A 13,929-nucleotide genomic window follows, 5' to 3' on the forward strand; every position below is an offset into this window, starting at 1 on the left:
TTGGAAGACACTGAGTAAGCAGTGAACCTCCTGTTTGCTTGGGTCCCCGTTCAGGGTCCACAAACAGATTGTGTTTACTCTGAGCATGCTGCTCTCATTTATAGGACCCAGGGAGGCCCTAGGTCTTTGTTGTGTATGTGTTGGGGGCTGCTGTTGTCGCAGCCCCCGGCCGGATAGCCGACTGTCTGACCCCCTGGTGGGGGCAGATCTTTGAACCTGGGCCCTGCCTGATGGTTGTTTTCCTTATGGCGCTTAGCACCTTGCTGTTTGGAGGAAGGGTGCGATGGCTGTTCGCACCTTACCCTTCCGTGGCTTTTGTGCTGCCGAGACTGCGTGTCTCCGTAGCTGGGGGCGGGTTAGAGGAGCAGGTGCGGGGAGGTTGGGGCTGCCCCACTCCCAGCTGCCGATGGTAACAGCAGTTACCCTGCCTCGCTTGTGGGATGCCCATGCAGCATTGCCCAAAACAGTCCCATGAAGGAACTATTAGGGGGTGAGTGATTGCAGAGGTCAAACTATTGTGACATAAAGCATTATGTCCATGCGTGTGTTTGTCTGTTGTATGTTTATTTATATTAGTCTATATGTGTAAATGAACAGTAAATGCTCTGTAAAGTAAATATTTTGTGGTGGGATTGTAATGTGTGGAAAAGATTTTGAGGGGAAACGTTAGTAGTCACTGTTATTCAGGTTGTGTGTAATGGGCATCACATCTAGTAGTAGATGGAAGGGATTAGAGGGGACAAGCGCCCTGGCGTGAGGCAGCAGAAGAAGGTTGCAGACTGCCTGAGGCCGCCGAGGGGTTGGGACCGCCCACGAAATCCATCCTCTGGCTTCACGCATCGGTGGGTGGTACCGGGTATTAGTGAGGTGGTCTGTTAAAATTCCCCTTCAGGGGAGGGTGGGCTGATGGAGCAGATCCCTTCTTAAGGAAGGAGCAGCGCTTGCAAGGGACTTTTAGAAAGAGAACAGGGGCTACCTCTGGTGGGTTCAGTAAGGAAACTAAGCTTCAGAATGTTTAGGGGACAGTTGCCAGACGGCTGCCTGTGAAATGAAGTGCTGATCTGCCCTAATAACAGGGTCAGCTTTAGAGTTTTGCAAAGGGCATTTATTCCATGAACTAACTCCATGGAGGTAAATGCCTGCACTAGGCTCTGAAAGCACTGGCAGGGATTCAGCCCCCACGTTGCAAGGCACACTGCATTAGCACACTGAGCGTGCACCTTCAGGGTATTTGCATTGAGCATGCACCTTTGTGGTATTTTCACTGAGCATGCACCTTTGGGGTATTTGCACTGACCATGCACCTTCGGGGTATTTGCACTGAGCATGTATCTTCAGGGTATTTGCATTGAGCATGCACCTTTGGGGTATTTGCACTGAGCATGCACCTTTGTGGGTATTTGCATTGAGCATGCACCTTTGGGGTATTTGCACTAAGCATGCACCTTTGGCGTATTTGCACTGAGCATGCACCTTCGGGGTTCTTGCACTGAGCATGCACCTTTGTGGGTATTTGCATAGAGCATGCACCTTTGGGGTATTTGCACTGAGCATGCACCTTTTAGGTATTTGCACTGAGCATGCACCTTTGTGGGTATTTGCACTGAACATGCACATTTGGGGTATTTGCACTGAGCATGCACCTTCGTGGGTATTTGCATAGAGCATGCACCTTCGTGGGTATTTGCATAGAGCATGCACCTTTGGGGTATTTGCACTGAGCATGCACCTTTTAGGTATTTGCACTGAGCATGCACCTTTGTGGGTATTTGCACTGAACATGCACATTCGGGGTATTTGCATTGAGCATGCACCTTTGGGGTATTTGCACTGAGCATGCACCTTTGGGGTATTTGCACTGAGCATACACCTGTGGGGTATTTGCATTGAGCATACACCTTCGGGGTATTTGCAATGAGGGTGCGCCTTTGTGTGTATTTGCATTGAGCATGCACCTTCTGGGTATTTGCACTGAGCATGCACCTTTTGGGTATTTGCACTCAGCATGCACCTTCGTGTGTATTTGCATTGAACATGCACCTTCAGGGTATGTGCACCTAGCATGCACAGCCAAGCATTATTTCTCTTCTAGACCTACTCAGTCATAATGCAAACTGTAACCATCTTAGATCCAGTGACCACAAGCCATTCTTTGTATTCTTCATCATATAGATCACAAATGAATGTGATTGAAAGTGGGCAATGATATACACATGAGGACCACAACGCTTAAGGGTCGCGTAAATGTCCTCACTGTATTAAATGTTCCACATTATATTAGTGGTAGCCTAGTTGTTTAACAAAAGCAAGTGGAGCATAACACAAGGGCAACATCTCACCGACCCAGCTGTTTCTATTTCTAAAAAAAAAACAATAAAGAGACATAAAAACCCACCACTGTTCCAGGGTCAATACCTACCATAAGGCAAAGACTCTCTCTCTCTCTCTCTCTCTCTCTCTCTCTCTCTCTCTCTCTCTCTCTCTCTCTCTCTTATTCTCTCTGATTCTCTCGTGTTCTTTCTCCCTCTCTCTCTCTGGCTCTCAATATGTGAGTCATATTATTTACCATTCTCACTGGCATAGTCTCCCACCCCCTAGCTTGTCCCTTAATACTCAGCTTTTTTCAATAATCCCAGATGCCTTCCACCCACATCCTGATCTGCTGACCCTCCCGCTTTCCCATTACTCCGCTGTGGTTATTGTTGACTAGTGGCATTCACTGAGCTGGTTCCAGTGTTGGGACGCTCAATCGAGACACTGAACCATGGTGGTCCATTTCTACGTCACATAGTGCTGTGCCCTATGCTACTCACACTAGTTTGATATGAGCTAGCACCTGCCACCAGTTCACACATAATAAAATCCTATTTCTTTCTTTACCATCCTGATTCCATCTCAACCCACGCCATCCCTACCCATCACTCCAGATGCCCACGACGCAGTGTTACGGTTTAATGCTGCACCAGTGCTCCGGTACAAGGATGATGTGGGGACGAAGACCACCCTTCGCCTGATCAATTCGCAGGTAAGGTGGCCTGGCACCCTTTAAGCAATCTTCACATAACTGCGCAAACAATATTTATTGCCAAGTTTTATTTTGGCATGCTTAGTGCAGATCTCTTTTGGGGGAGTGGCAAACATAGAAGATCAGTCATACATGCATACTCTCATAGGGAACCGTTGGCTATAATCGACCCCAAAAAGACCCTTGGTGCGCAGGTTGAATAATGGGTGGCTGGAGTGTCGCGTGTAAAGGCCGAAGATGGGCCATGATTGTGGTGCCGGTGGAGCTCCAACAGGTGTTCGGTGACTGAAATAACTGATTCGAGTCTATCCTGCTGATGGAGCATGTGGGAGGGATGCCATGGGAGTTGACTATCTGCCATTGATTGGCCAATGATATGCATCAGTGCCTATGGGGGGGGAGTAAAGGTCCCGTATGTTTCCAATCCAACAAAGAAGGGCGTTCCAGCACTTGGAGTTGGAATTGGGAAGGAGGAACCACAAAGGGGCGGTTTTGAGGCTCTGAAGATTTTGAACAAAAGTTGCAACCTTGAGGTTGCTCCCTAGTCAGTGAAGGGAAATTTTACTCTGCAGGTGTAGCCCTTTGTGCCCGGGTGTAGTTTGAGATCATTGTTTGGTGCCTCACCTGTAAGTGACCGGAGTGGGCATATGAGCTGCGAGGGGATAACACCTAAGCCATTTCAGGTCAGTGTCTGCTTGCTTGGAATGAGGTGCCTACACCTGAGTGACAAAGGACAACCACAGGAAACCCTCAATTCTTAAATTATTGAACACAGTAACTGATGGAAACGATTTAGGTTATGCAAGGTGATAGGACAACTATGTCCAGTATGAAGGCTGACCCTTGTTTCCTCATATAACAAATTGTTCCCCACGCCACGTCCTCCCAGACATTACTCATTTCTAGGTCCATCCTCAAGACCACAAGTCCTAAAATTTCACTGATATTTATTGCTCTGTAAAGTGGAAAAACTGGTGGCGAAAACCGCAAGGCATGAAAGTAAAACATACCTCTAAGACAGCTGCTGACTGCAGTAGACTACGAGGCCCGGCCAAAAGCTGTGCACACACACAAGTTTGCTTCGTTAGAAGCGTTGGCCTAAGCTCTTTCGCTCTGAGAACCCTCTACCAAGTGCTTTAGGGTTTGGGTTGTTAAGGGTTGTAGCAAACCATAGATACCCTATTCTTGTTCCCATATCCACACACATATTGGTCCTCTAAGGCGTTTCTGAAACCTGGCTGAATGAGGTTAACATCATTGCACTGAATGTTGCCAGTCAGCATGTAGCCATCGCAGCGGATAGAGAAGATAACACAGGCAGCAGCTACACTGCCAGAAGATCAGTACATATTAAAGAGATACATGTAGCCCATCCCAGTGGGGCCATACCCAATGTGGGATCTACTCTAGTTAGTCATGTGATCATATATAGATGTACCGTCCATCTGTGAAAGGTTCTCACTTCTCTAGTGCAACCAACTTTTAGCTCCCAACTGCTCCTCCTTTGCTCCAGAATGATTTTATTATGTGACTTTAACTTTTGTTTAGAATGGCAAAAAAAGTATGACACTGATCTTTTCCTGGAAATGCTTAATAATATAGGTCTCTAACAGAAGGTCAGAGGACTGAGTCACAATAAGGGTCACACCCTGGATTTATTTTTATATTATTTATTGGGCGTTTGTATGGCATCTATACAGCATGAAGTATCTTCAGGCATCACAAGACAAAAACGGTGAAGGCGGGGTAGAGGAGAAACAACAATAACGGTCCTACTAGGCCCTGTGACATTCAGATCGTGCAACTGCAGTATCAAAGAAGTGCAGGGGGTGGGAGAGGGCCAGTGATGGGGTAGGGCGAGGGTGATGGAGGAAGCCCCACGGGCTGCGTAAGTGCTAAGGGATGCCCAGGCTGGTAAGTGCAAGGAAGAGCCAGGGGTAGGGGTTGAGGAGAGGTGAGGGGTGTGGGAAGACCAGCCTAGGAGGCCAGTCATGAAAGGGTGCCCGAGCAAAGTGTTGGTAGGAAGGCATGAGGGGAAGACTGGACGAAAGAGGGCCTGACCCCAGTGAAACTCATAAGGGACACAGGCATCCAGTCACAGCAGCAGGAGGAGACTAGTAGGGGAGGGAGGAGGAGGAGCTTCCGGAACTTAAGGAGGTCTGGCTCAAGTCAGAGATGGGCAGGGAGGCTGTTCCAGAGGGAGTCTCCTGCCGAAGCGAGAGATCTACCCCCCACTCCCTGCTTGGAGAAACGTCTGATCTAGATGCGTCCCTGGGCTTCAGGCCAAGGATAAGTCTTGCAGTCCTATTCTGGATGGTGGTTTCCCCCTTGATGAGCATATCACCTTAGCATGTCCCGCACCCTGATTATGGTTGGACCGCTCTAATATGTTTATGTTATTGGGACTGGCGCTACTACCCAATGTGCTTCATAGAGATCACCAACGTGCGTCAGAACACTGCGAGATCAACAGAACCTCGGCTAAAACAAGACAGTTCTGCATTCCAGTAAGAAATGTGTTCCTCTAATACCCAAGAGAAGACTGTTCCATAATGTAATACCCATAATGGTGCAAGATCGACCATCCGCCCTTGATTGCTTCCATCTTAGTATTACCTGCGTATGGCACATTACAAAGCTCTGTGGCCTAGAGGCCGCATGCCAGTAACACCTCTTTTTCAAATAAACAGATGATATGCCATGAAGGGGCTCATTTTCTATAAAAGTGTAATTTGGTGGCTGGGACCCATTACAGGCAGGCAGCATTTACTTTTGTTTGTGGACACCACTTGCCATGCTTGCATGGCAGGCAGCACTCACAAATCAAATGATACCCTCCCCGACATGCTTGCATGTCGGGGAGGGTTTCATTTCAACTGGGATCCGTACTTACCATGCACACATGATACACAGTGTTCTCAATGGAAAGAAAACCCTCCGTGGCATGACAGAAAGACGGGGAGTGTTGCATTTCAATTGTACATGCTGCCGCCTGCTTTATGCCCGCGGACCCCATGGGTATCTCCAGCATCTGCGTCGGCATGAACAACCATGCTGGCGCAGATGCTGGTGCGTTTGTATGGTTGAGGGGAAGGAGGTGGCAGAAACGCAAGGTGCGTTTTGTCCCTTCTCTCCGCCATACGAACAAATTAATTTGACCAGGAGCGCCAAAGAGTTTTAAGGAGGATAGTCAAGAGTTTGAACTTAATACGGGCTACAATGGGAAGCCAGTGCAGTCTTCTCAGGACTGGAGACATAAGTGTTCAGACTTTCACATTTGCACAACTCGGCCCGTGGCATTTTGTAAGGTTTGTAATTGTCTAAAAGCCTATTTTGCTAATCCTGCTAAACAGACTGTTGCCATAGTCCAGTCGCACCTATCATGGCCCAGTAGGGCCTAGTAGTCTTCATGTGGCACAGTCCCCAAATGAAAGGCCTTATCTGTCTGAGATCATAAGGTGATTATGTGTAGTGCTCATTAAGTGGCTAAAGTGTGAAGCAGCCGATGGAGAGGAATCAAAGGTAATGCAGTGGGAACAACCTGTACTGTGCAACCAGTTTCACCAAGTACCAGGCACCTACGGGGCCCTTTATAGATCATCTTGAAAGATGGAATATGAAGTATTTCTGTTTTGGATATCTTAGGCCGCATCCAGTCTGCTGACATCCATCTTGCACTGTCTGTGATTGTCTCCCTGATGAATAACATGCTATCCTCATATGAGCTTGATAATCTAAAGCTCAATTGAGGGTCACCAGCATAGTTCTGAAAAATGACACCCTTTTCGATCAACAGGTCATGTATTTATTAAAAAGCAAGGGCGAAGTACAAGAACCCTGCGGCACACTACAGGTTAAAATCTCTGGATCCGAAAAACTGTCACCCACTTTCCCTCTAGATTTTCTGTTAAAGAGAAACGATCTGAACCGGTCTACTGAAGGTTATGCTAATGCGGTGACCTCCTTTAACCGGTTGAACAGAATAGCGTGGTCCAGGGTGTCAAACGCTGACGATAGATCTAATAACATCCACATACCCTGTATTGCCTCCATCATTAATCTGCTTTAAACTATCCTTGACGTCCAGTCCCTTGATCGGGCTGAAACCAGACTGTCTGTCTCCCAATCCCATATTATCTTGTAGGTGATCTTGTAGTTGTATTTTGGCCGCCTTATCCATGATTTTAGTAGGAATCGTACGTTGGAGATTGTGACCTCATTCCACAGATTTTCAGTATCCAATGTGGGCTTTAAGCAGTGGTTTTACCCAATCCTGTTTCAGGACATCGGGAACGAAAGAAGAGCAGAATGGGTTATTCACGAGCCTTATAATCATAGCAGCCAATACATCAATGCAGGACTTATCTATCCAGGAATTACACAGGTCGCCTATATAATTGGAGGGGTTCAGGCTCAAAATGATGTTTTTGGTCTCTTCTATTATGATATGATAGGTTATTTATAACACACTTAATACCCAGAGGTTTCTAGGCGCAGACCCAGGGATCGAACCTGTGTTGCTCCGTGTCGTCTTGCTTCCAAGGTGAGCACGTTGCCCATGAGCTATCCTCTGAAGACTATGATATGTCTCTATGGGACATAAACCACTGCAATCCCTACTTCCCACCTCACCCTTTGGATTATTCTCTAGGGATATATTGAGGGGTTGGGATTTAGCTGTTCCCAAATTGGGGATTCTTTGTGACTGAGATGAAAGGATCCTATTCCTAATCCCATCTCTTTTCTTTTGCTAAGGGTCCTTGCATTTGATACCACCAGTCAGTTTTCTGTTTCTTCCCCTTTTCATTTATCTGAGCTATGCCGGAGCTCCTGCAGACATTTCAATATGGCCCTCTCGGAGTTTGAAACTTTTGATATCTGTTGGGATATATTGAGGGGTTGGGATTTAGCTGTTCCCAAATTGGGGATTCTTTGTGACTGAGATGAAAGGATCCTATTCCTAATCCCATCTCTTTTCTTTTGCTAAGGGTCCTTGCATTTGATACCACCAGTCAGTTTTCTGTTTCTTCCACTTTTCATTTATCTGAGCTATGCCGGAGCTCCTGCAGACATTTCAATATGGCCCTCTCGGAGTTTGAAACTTTTGATATCTGTTGTGCAAGACACTTCATTTTTGCCGTAATGATTGTTTATATTTTGCTGTAGCATTTCAATGCCAAGGCATTATGCGCACTTGTATTGCGTCTCCATTTAGGTTCTAACCGGTTTATAGTGACTGTTTCGACAGTCACATTTTCGAATGACAAAGGTTCCGACACAAAAGAAGAAAAGTCCCCCCCTAAACCCCTGTTTTTTTGTAAAAACACTTATTTAACTATACGAAATAAAAATAAACTCTTTAATATTAAAAAATATACATAGAAACACTTTTATTTTGTTGAAACCTTTGTTTCGGAACTTTTGTCATTCAAAACTATTGTTTCGAAACTTTGACTGGACACCATCTAACCATCTAACTTCTTTTTTCATTCCGACCAGTGCCTCGTTATGCCATTTGTGTCCCTGGTGTTTTGTCTTATCCACTTTATGCTTAATAGGGATGTTATTAAGTAAAATGTTTCTAAAATGCGCTCATCATTTGACCTTTGATGAGAACCTCTGAAGGATAGCTCAGGGGCATCGTGCTCGCCTTGGAAGCAAGACGACATGGCGCACCGCAGATTCGATCCCTGGGTCCTCGCTTAGAAACCTCTGAGTACTAAGCGAGTTAGAAATAACATATCATAACCTTGACCTTACATTGGATCCTAAAGTAGCACCCACAGCAAATAAGTCTCTTCAATGAAATATCACTGGTGTGAAAGCACCCTGGGAAAAGGGCAGAGGATACATTTAAAGAGACGGTAAAGTAGTTTGGTATTTTGCCAGTCTAACAGAGTCCAAAAACAATTATTGCAATCCGAGGGCAAGCGATTTAAGGATTATACCCTTTCACTGGCCTCACCTACAATATCGCTCTTAGAGCATGTGAGAAAAAGATTTGCCCAAAGAAAACATATATTAGATCGCACAACTCATGGCAGCAGCCAACATAGCTAGAGAAGTGATTTCTGTGTGCACTGAACTCAAGGAGTCCAGAACTGGGCAAACTAATTTACAAGTGTTAGGTATAATCTTTTACAAGTTTTTCTAAATAAAATGACCACCTTCAGATCTGCCCTGGTGGAAAAACAGATCCTGCACAAGATCAAGACGTCATTGCAGATGATCAATTTAACAACATATTATTGATATCTTCAATCACCTCACATAATTCGGCTTGGAAGACTCCAGTCACTGCAGGCCTGTCTCCCTTCGACTTTTTCCTGAAAAACTGTTAGAAATGTTTCCTGCTGTCCAACATCAGGAGTTTGTAGAGTCCGGTTAGAGTCTGGGCATCCACCATGCCGGTTTCATGTCAGCCCATAGCACTGGAATGGTACTTGCGTCAATCTTGTACGATAAAGTGGGAATTGTAGGTGACACTGGGACCAGGGCTCTTATCTTAATGGATCGGTTGGCGACTGACCACATCATCCAATTGGGACAGCTATTTACCCACAGTGTCAACGGCATTGCACTGAGATGATGTCGAAAGATTCTGAAATTGTAGCCCTTCCTTTTTATGAATCTCCTGCAGAGACGATGGTTTGTGGTGTCCCCAGGGGTCTGCCACTCTCCCCTTTTTAAAATGTTATATCTGCAACCCTTGCTAAACAACGCAGGTGAATTTCTGCATCTACGCCAAGAACATGCATGCCATTCTTCATGACCTGATAATATGTTTACCATATGTTTTCCAGGTGCATGCTGGAGGTGTGGAGGATGGTGGATAGAAACAGGCTAAAAGCCAATCCCTCCAAGACAGAAATATTGTTATGAGGCTCAGCCATATTAAAGTGACATTTAAGTGTCTTGGGAGGATAGCTCAGGGGCAACGTGCTCACCTTGGAAGCAAGAGGACACGGAGCACCACAGGTTAGAACCCCAGGTCCGTGCCTAGAAATCCCTGGGTATTAAGCATGTTATAAATACCTATCATCATCAACTGCACATTCTCACCATCTACCTAGGGTACTTTCCCCACCACAGACACTGAGGTCAGAAAGGTGGGCATTATTCCAGACGTCTAGTTGTCCCTAGGGCTCCATGATGAACCCATCACTAAAAACATGTTTTTATCAGCTTGTTTGCCAACGAGATGAATGTATTTGTTTAATTTTCCTGGGCATATTGTTGTGGTCAATGCCTTTATATCATCCAAGCTCGATTAGTTCAATGCGATATAGCTTGGCCTTCCTAAACAGGGCACAAGGCAGACCTAGGGTCAACCCAGAATACTGCAGCTCACCTGGCCCCAGCGCTAAAACGACAGGACCACACATATATGCCACCCCGAGAAGTCAGCATTGGCTACCATTGGATAAACAAATATGTTTAAATGTGTACAGTCATGCGTGTTGTACTACATAAAGTCACTAGAGGCAATCGTCCGGTGTTCCTCCAAGTTTAGGCGGGCCTGCATAAGCCCACAAGCTGCCTGTGGTCTGCTGATGCCTAAACACAAGTAGTGACAGATTTGACAAGACTACGACTGGTAACAGTTTTCCAGTTCAGGTAAACTGTTCGCGTACTCCCTGACAGCAATGATGCAAAGAAAACAGGAACACCTGTGTTTTAGGGAAGACTTACAAACATATCTTTTTAGTCAAATTAACTGGATGCCAGGACCTGCCTGACTACTTTCCTTAGCTTCATTTTTCTCCATACATGTTGGGAATCCTCCCGGGACTTTCTGTGAGGTTCTGCTCCTTTCCCTTCAGCCGCCAGTTTGGTGAGGCCTCTTTGAGGCGTATGAGTGGCCTGTAAACTGTTAATATATACGTCACAGCGCCGGGGAGGAGATTATAGTGGAAAGAAACCCTCCAGTTGTCCTCTTCTTCTTCGCTCCTTCATGCTCAGGAACCAACTATCAGCAGCAGTAGCAGGCCTCCTTAGATTGCCATCTCGTTTCAGTGTCCTCCATTCTGCGACTAGCTAAACGACCGATCGGATGGATGAGTTTGGTTTCTCCTCACTTCCTCCCCACAGCAGAGACCTAGTAGGCAGGCATGGCCATGTGGCAGAGGCCTGACTAGAAAGTTCTCCCGAGAGGGTTTGTCCAGACCTTAATACCATGCTCCCACAGATCAGGAAGCAGCCAAGAGAAGGATCCCTAAACCCTAGGCTGTCTGTTTCCCCTCAGCAAGGCAGGGACCTGTTCCATTCCGTTTCAGTTCCTTGAGGGATCCCTGGCCCAGAACATTCCATCGTTTGTAGGAATGTTCCAAGCTCCATGTGCTCAGTGATTGAATCACTCTCATATACAGTAAATAAAATGAGTCTCTTGCACCCTTTGCACCAAACCCTCCTGAAAAGGGGAAGTGAAACACATTTCTATGTTGCTATATATTTCTTTATCATCACTGCTGTACAGTCAGGATATAAAAATACCTCTTCCAAGGGCAGCACAGTGCACAGTAGTGGTGAATGTATTTTTTTTACATTACTTTTCTGTAATGTCCTTTCTTCTCTCAGATACACATGGGGCTTTGTGACTCCATGCGTAACATGGTGGTAACTCAGAACTTGGGGTCCATGCTCGGGACGGACAGGTGCGGAATGCACAGGGCCTTAAAGCACATGTGGTGGGTGACAGGCAGTCAATGTAGCACCTTTTGCACTCAAACGTTGTGAATTTCGAAACTGAATCTGCAATTTTGAAAATAGGTTTCATGCGCGTCGACACTCATTGGCTGTAATTGGAAATGCATTTAAAATGGAAACAAGGAAATACAGCAATTGGCAAAATTGGTATTCACCGCTAAATCGGGGCTCTAACATACCGGTTTGGATTGCAAAAATGTTTTTTTCTATTCCTGTGATGATGGCATATGAACACCAAAAAAAAACAACAACTAAGGATCCAAAAGTGTGTGTGGATTGGAAATGTGGGGTGCAATCAAAGGCCCGAAACCAACGGAACTAAAGGGCCCAATGGGGAAATGACTTGCCAGCATTTATAACAAAACCATCACACTGAAAACAGGCCTTTTAAGGCAGACTGTGGGGTTTCGGCAAGTAACACAAGGAAGGCCAATGTGAAAAAGCCTGCCCTGTCTTTACATAAGGAAAAGCAGCATTTGAATTCGACAAGAGGTAGACAAAATTACAAGGACCCTTACACATGAAAAACAGTAGTTTCTAACATTGACACCAACATGGCTTTGCATGTGTGTTACAGTTTAAAGCAAGACATTTGAAGAATGTTCCTCTGTTAACATAGAGATGTCAGGGAAAAGACATAGTGTGTGCTGACAAAAAGTCATTTATGTTATGCTTCACATGCAAAATACCAGCAAAAAAACTTGGGAAAAAAAAGCCCACTTTGTTTCCATGAAAGGTTCCTGTAAGCCCGGGCAGACTATGTGGCGTCTTTCTGCAGGGGAAATCCAGAGAATGTCAAATCAAAAATGTAATCCAAGTGCATATTGCAAGAGCACATTACATTGATGGCTGAGAAATAAAGACAGCATTTTCACTGAAACTGCCAACCATGAAAAGGTGGTGTAGTGTCACAATCCAGACCCAATTTTCAGCAGGAAAATGAACAGCAGATAAATAAAAGCCCATTTTGTTAATGACTGAAAAAACAGCCCTGTACTTTCAGTGCAAAGGCAATGTGAACCCTGATCAGTAAAACACACTGTATGTCAAAGAATCAATGCTGATGTTAGAAAATGCAATATGTGAGTTACTTTCAGCCAAGGACAAATTGTGGGTTTTATGGGCAAAGTTCACAAAGGACTCCACCACTGAAAGCCTGGCTTGCATCCCCACTATTCGCAACTGAAATAAAATATGGCCTGCCCGAAGGGTGTCGAAAACCAAGTTTCCCTAGACCTGCTGTCTCTGAGGGCAGTTCTGTGCAGGCCCAATGTTGTAGCTGGTGCATAGCCAGAAGGTAGCGGGGAGGTGTGAAAACGGGGGCTGCAATCAAGACTGAACTCTGAATTCAAACAACAAAGAGGCTAATAAAAAAAACTGTTGGTAACAGGCTGGCTAAGAGTGGCAAATGGCTTGGAGGAAGAGAAGCTCATATTTCCACATATGAAGATTCCCTTTGTTTAAATGGACAATCACAATTGTTGCATCTTCCCAGAAACCACAATTCACACTGATTACATGTATGTTTTATTTTTTAGATTATTTCCTGGCAATTTTGTTGAAATAAAATTAATCTACCTGCAACTTAAAGAATAGTAATGACCAGCTAAAAGGTGTCCCTGGCTCCTCTAAACATGTTCCAAATTTGAGAGCTGGCGAACTGGAGGAGGGTAAAATTAGGAATGTGGGAAATAAATTGCATGTCATACTGATTATGCTTTTTATAAAAATGGCAGAAAATTGCCAAACAACTGTGCAATATGGTGTGGACCCGGCAGCTGTTTTATTAAATTCCCCATGATTAGCTGAAGCAGAATATATATGTATATATAATAAGGCAGTTACTAGTAGATCACAAAGGTTTTGACATATAACTAGATTTTTCCCAAAAATGTACAGGAAAACAAAAGGGGATTGTAAATGGGAATTGCCATATTTCTGCTCCAGACTCCTAAACCAATCCTTAGAGAGAAGCTAGATTTTGGGGTAGAGAGAAGGTTAACTGTCCAATCCTGGTTGCAAGAATTGTTGCAGGGCATCACCCAGACAGCTGCAAGGAAACACCAAAAGGAGATTTTGCTAAAATTGCATCTGGGTGGAGTGGTCTATTGCTGGAAAGGCCTAAAAACTGACTGGGTCCTATGTTGAAGAACTGGGGACCATCCTTGAGAATGAAGTGACCAGACCCCAGCCCTCTC

The 13,929-nt window shown here is 45.2% G+C and overlaps 1 protein-coding gene across 3 annotated transcripts in view; it reads left to right on the forward strand.

Moving 5' to 3' along the window:
- The window catches only part of LOC138568282 (beta-galactoside alpha-2,6-sialyltransferase 1-like), a 196,571-nt gene that overhangs the window by 13,416 nt on the left and 169,226 nt on the right, over nt 1-13,929 (forward strand). For 2 of the 3 annotated variants that reach the window (XM_069646433.1, XM_069646432.1), the window contains exon 3: nt 2,928-3,025. The exons of the other annotated variant lie outside the window; for it this stretch is intronic. In XM_069646433.1, coding sequence (XP_069502534.1) covers nt 2,928-3,025 — 98 coding nt within the window. The remainder of the gene's footprint in view (nt 1-2,927; nt 3,026-13,929) is intronic. 3 annotated transcript variants of the gene reach the window in all.

This window comes from Ambystoma mexicanum, chromosome 1p (genome assembly GCF_040938575.1).
Source record: "Ambystoma mexicanum isolate Mex_15411 chromosome 1p, UKY_AmexF1_1, whole genome shotgun sequence".
NCBI lineage: Eukaryota > Metazoa > Chordata > Amphibia > Caudata > Ambystomatidae > Ambystoma > Ambystoma mexicanum.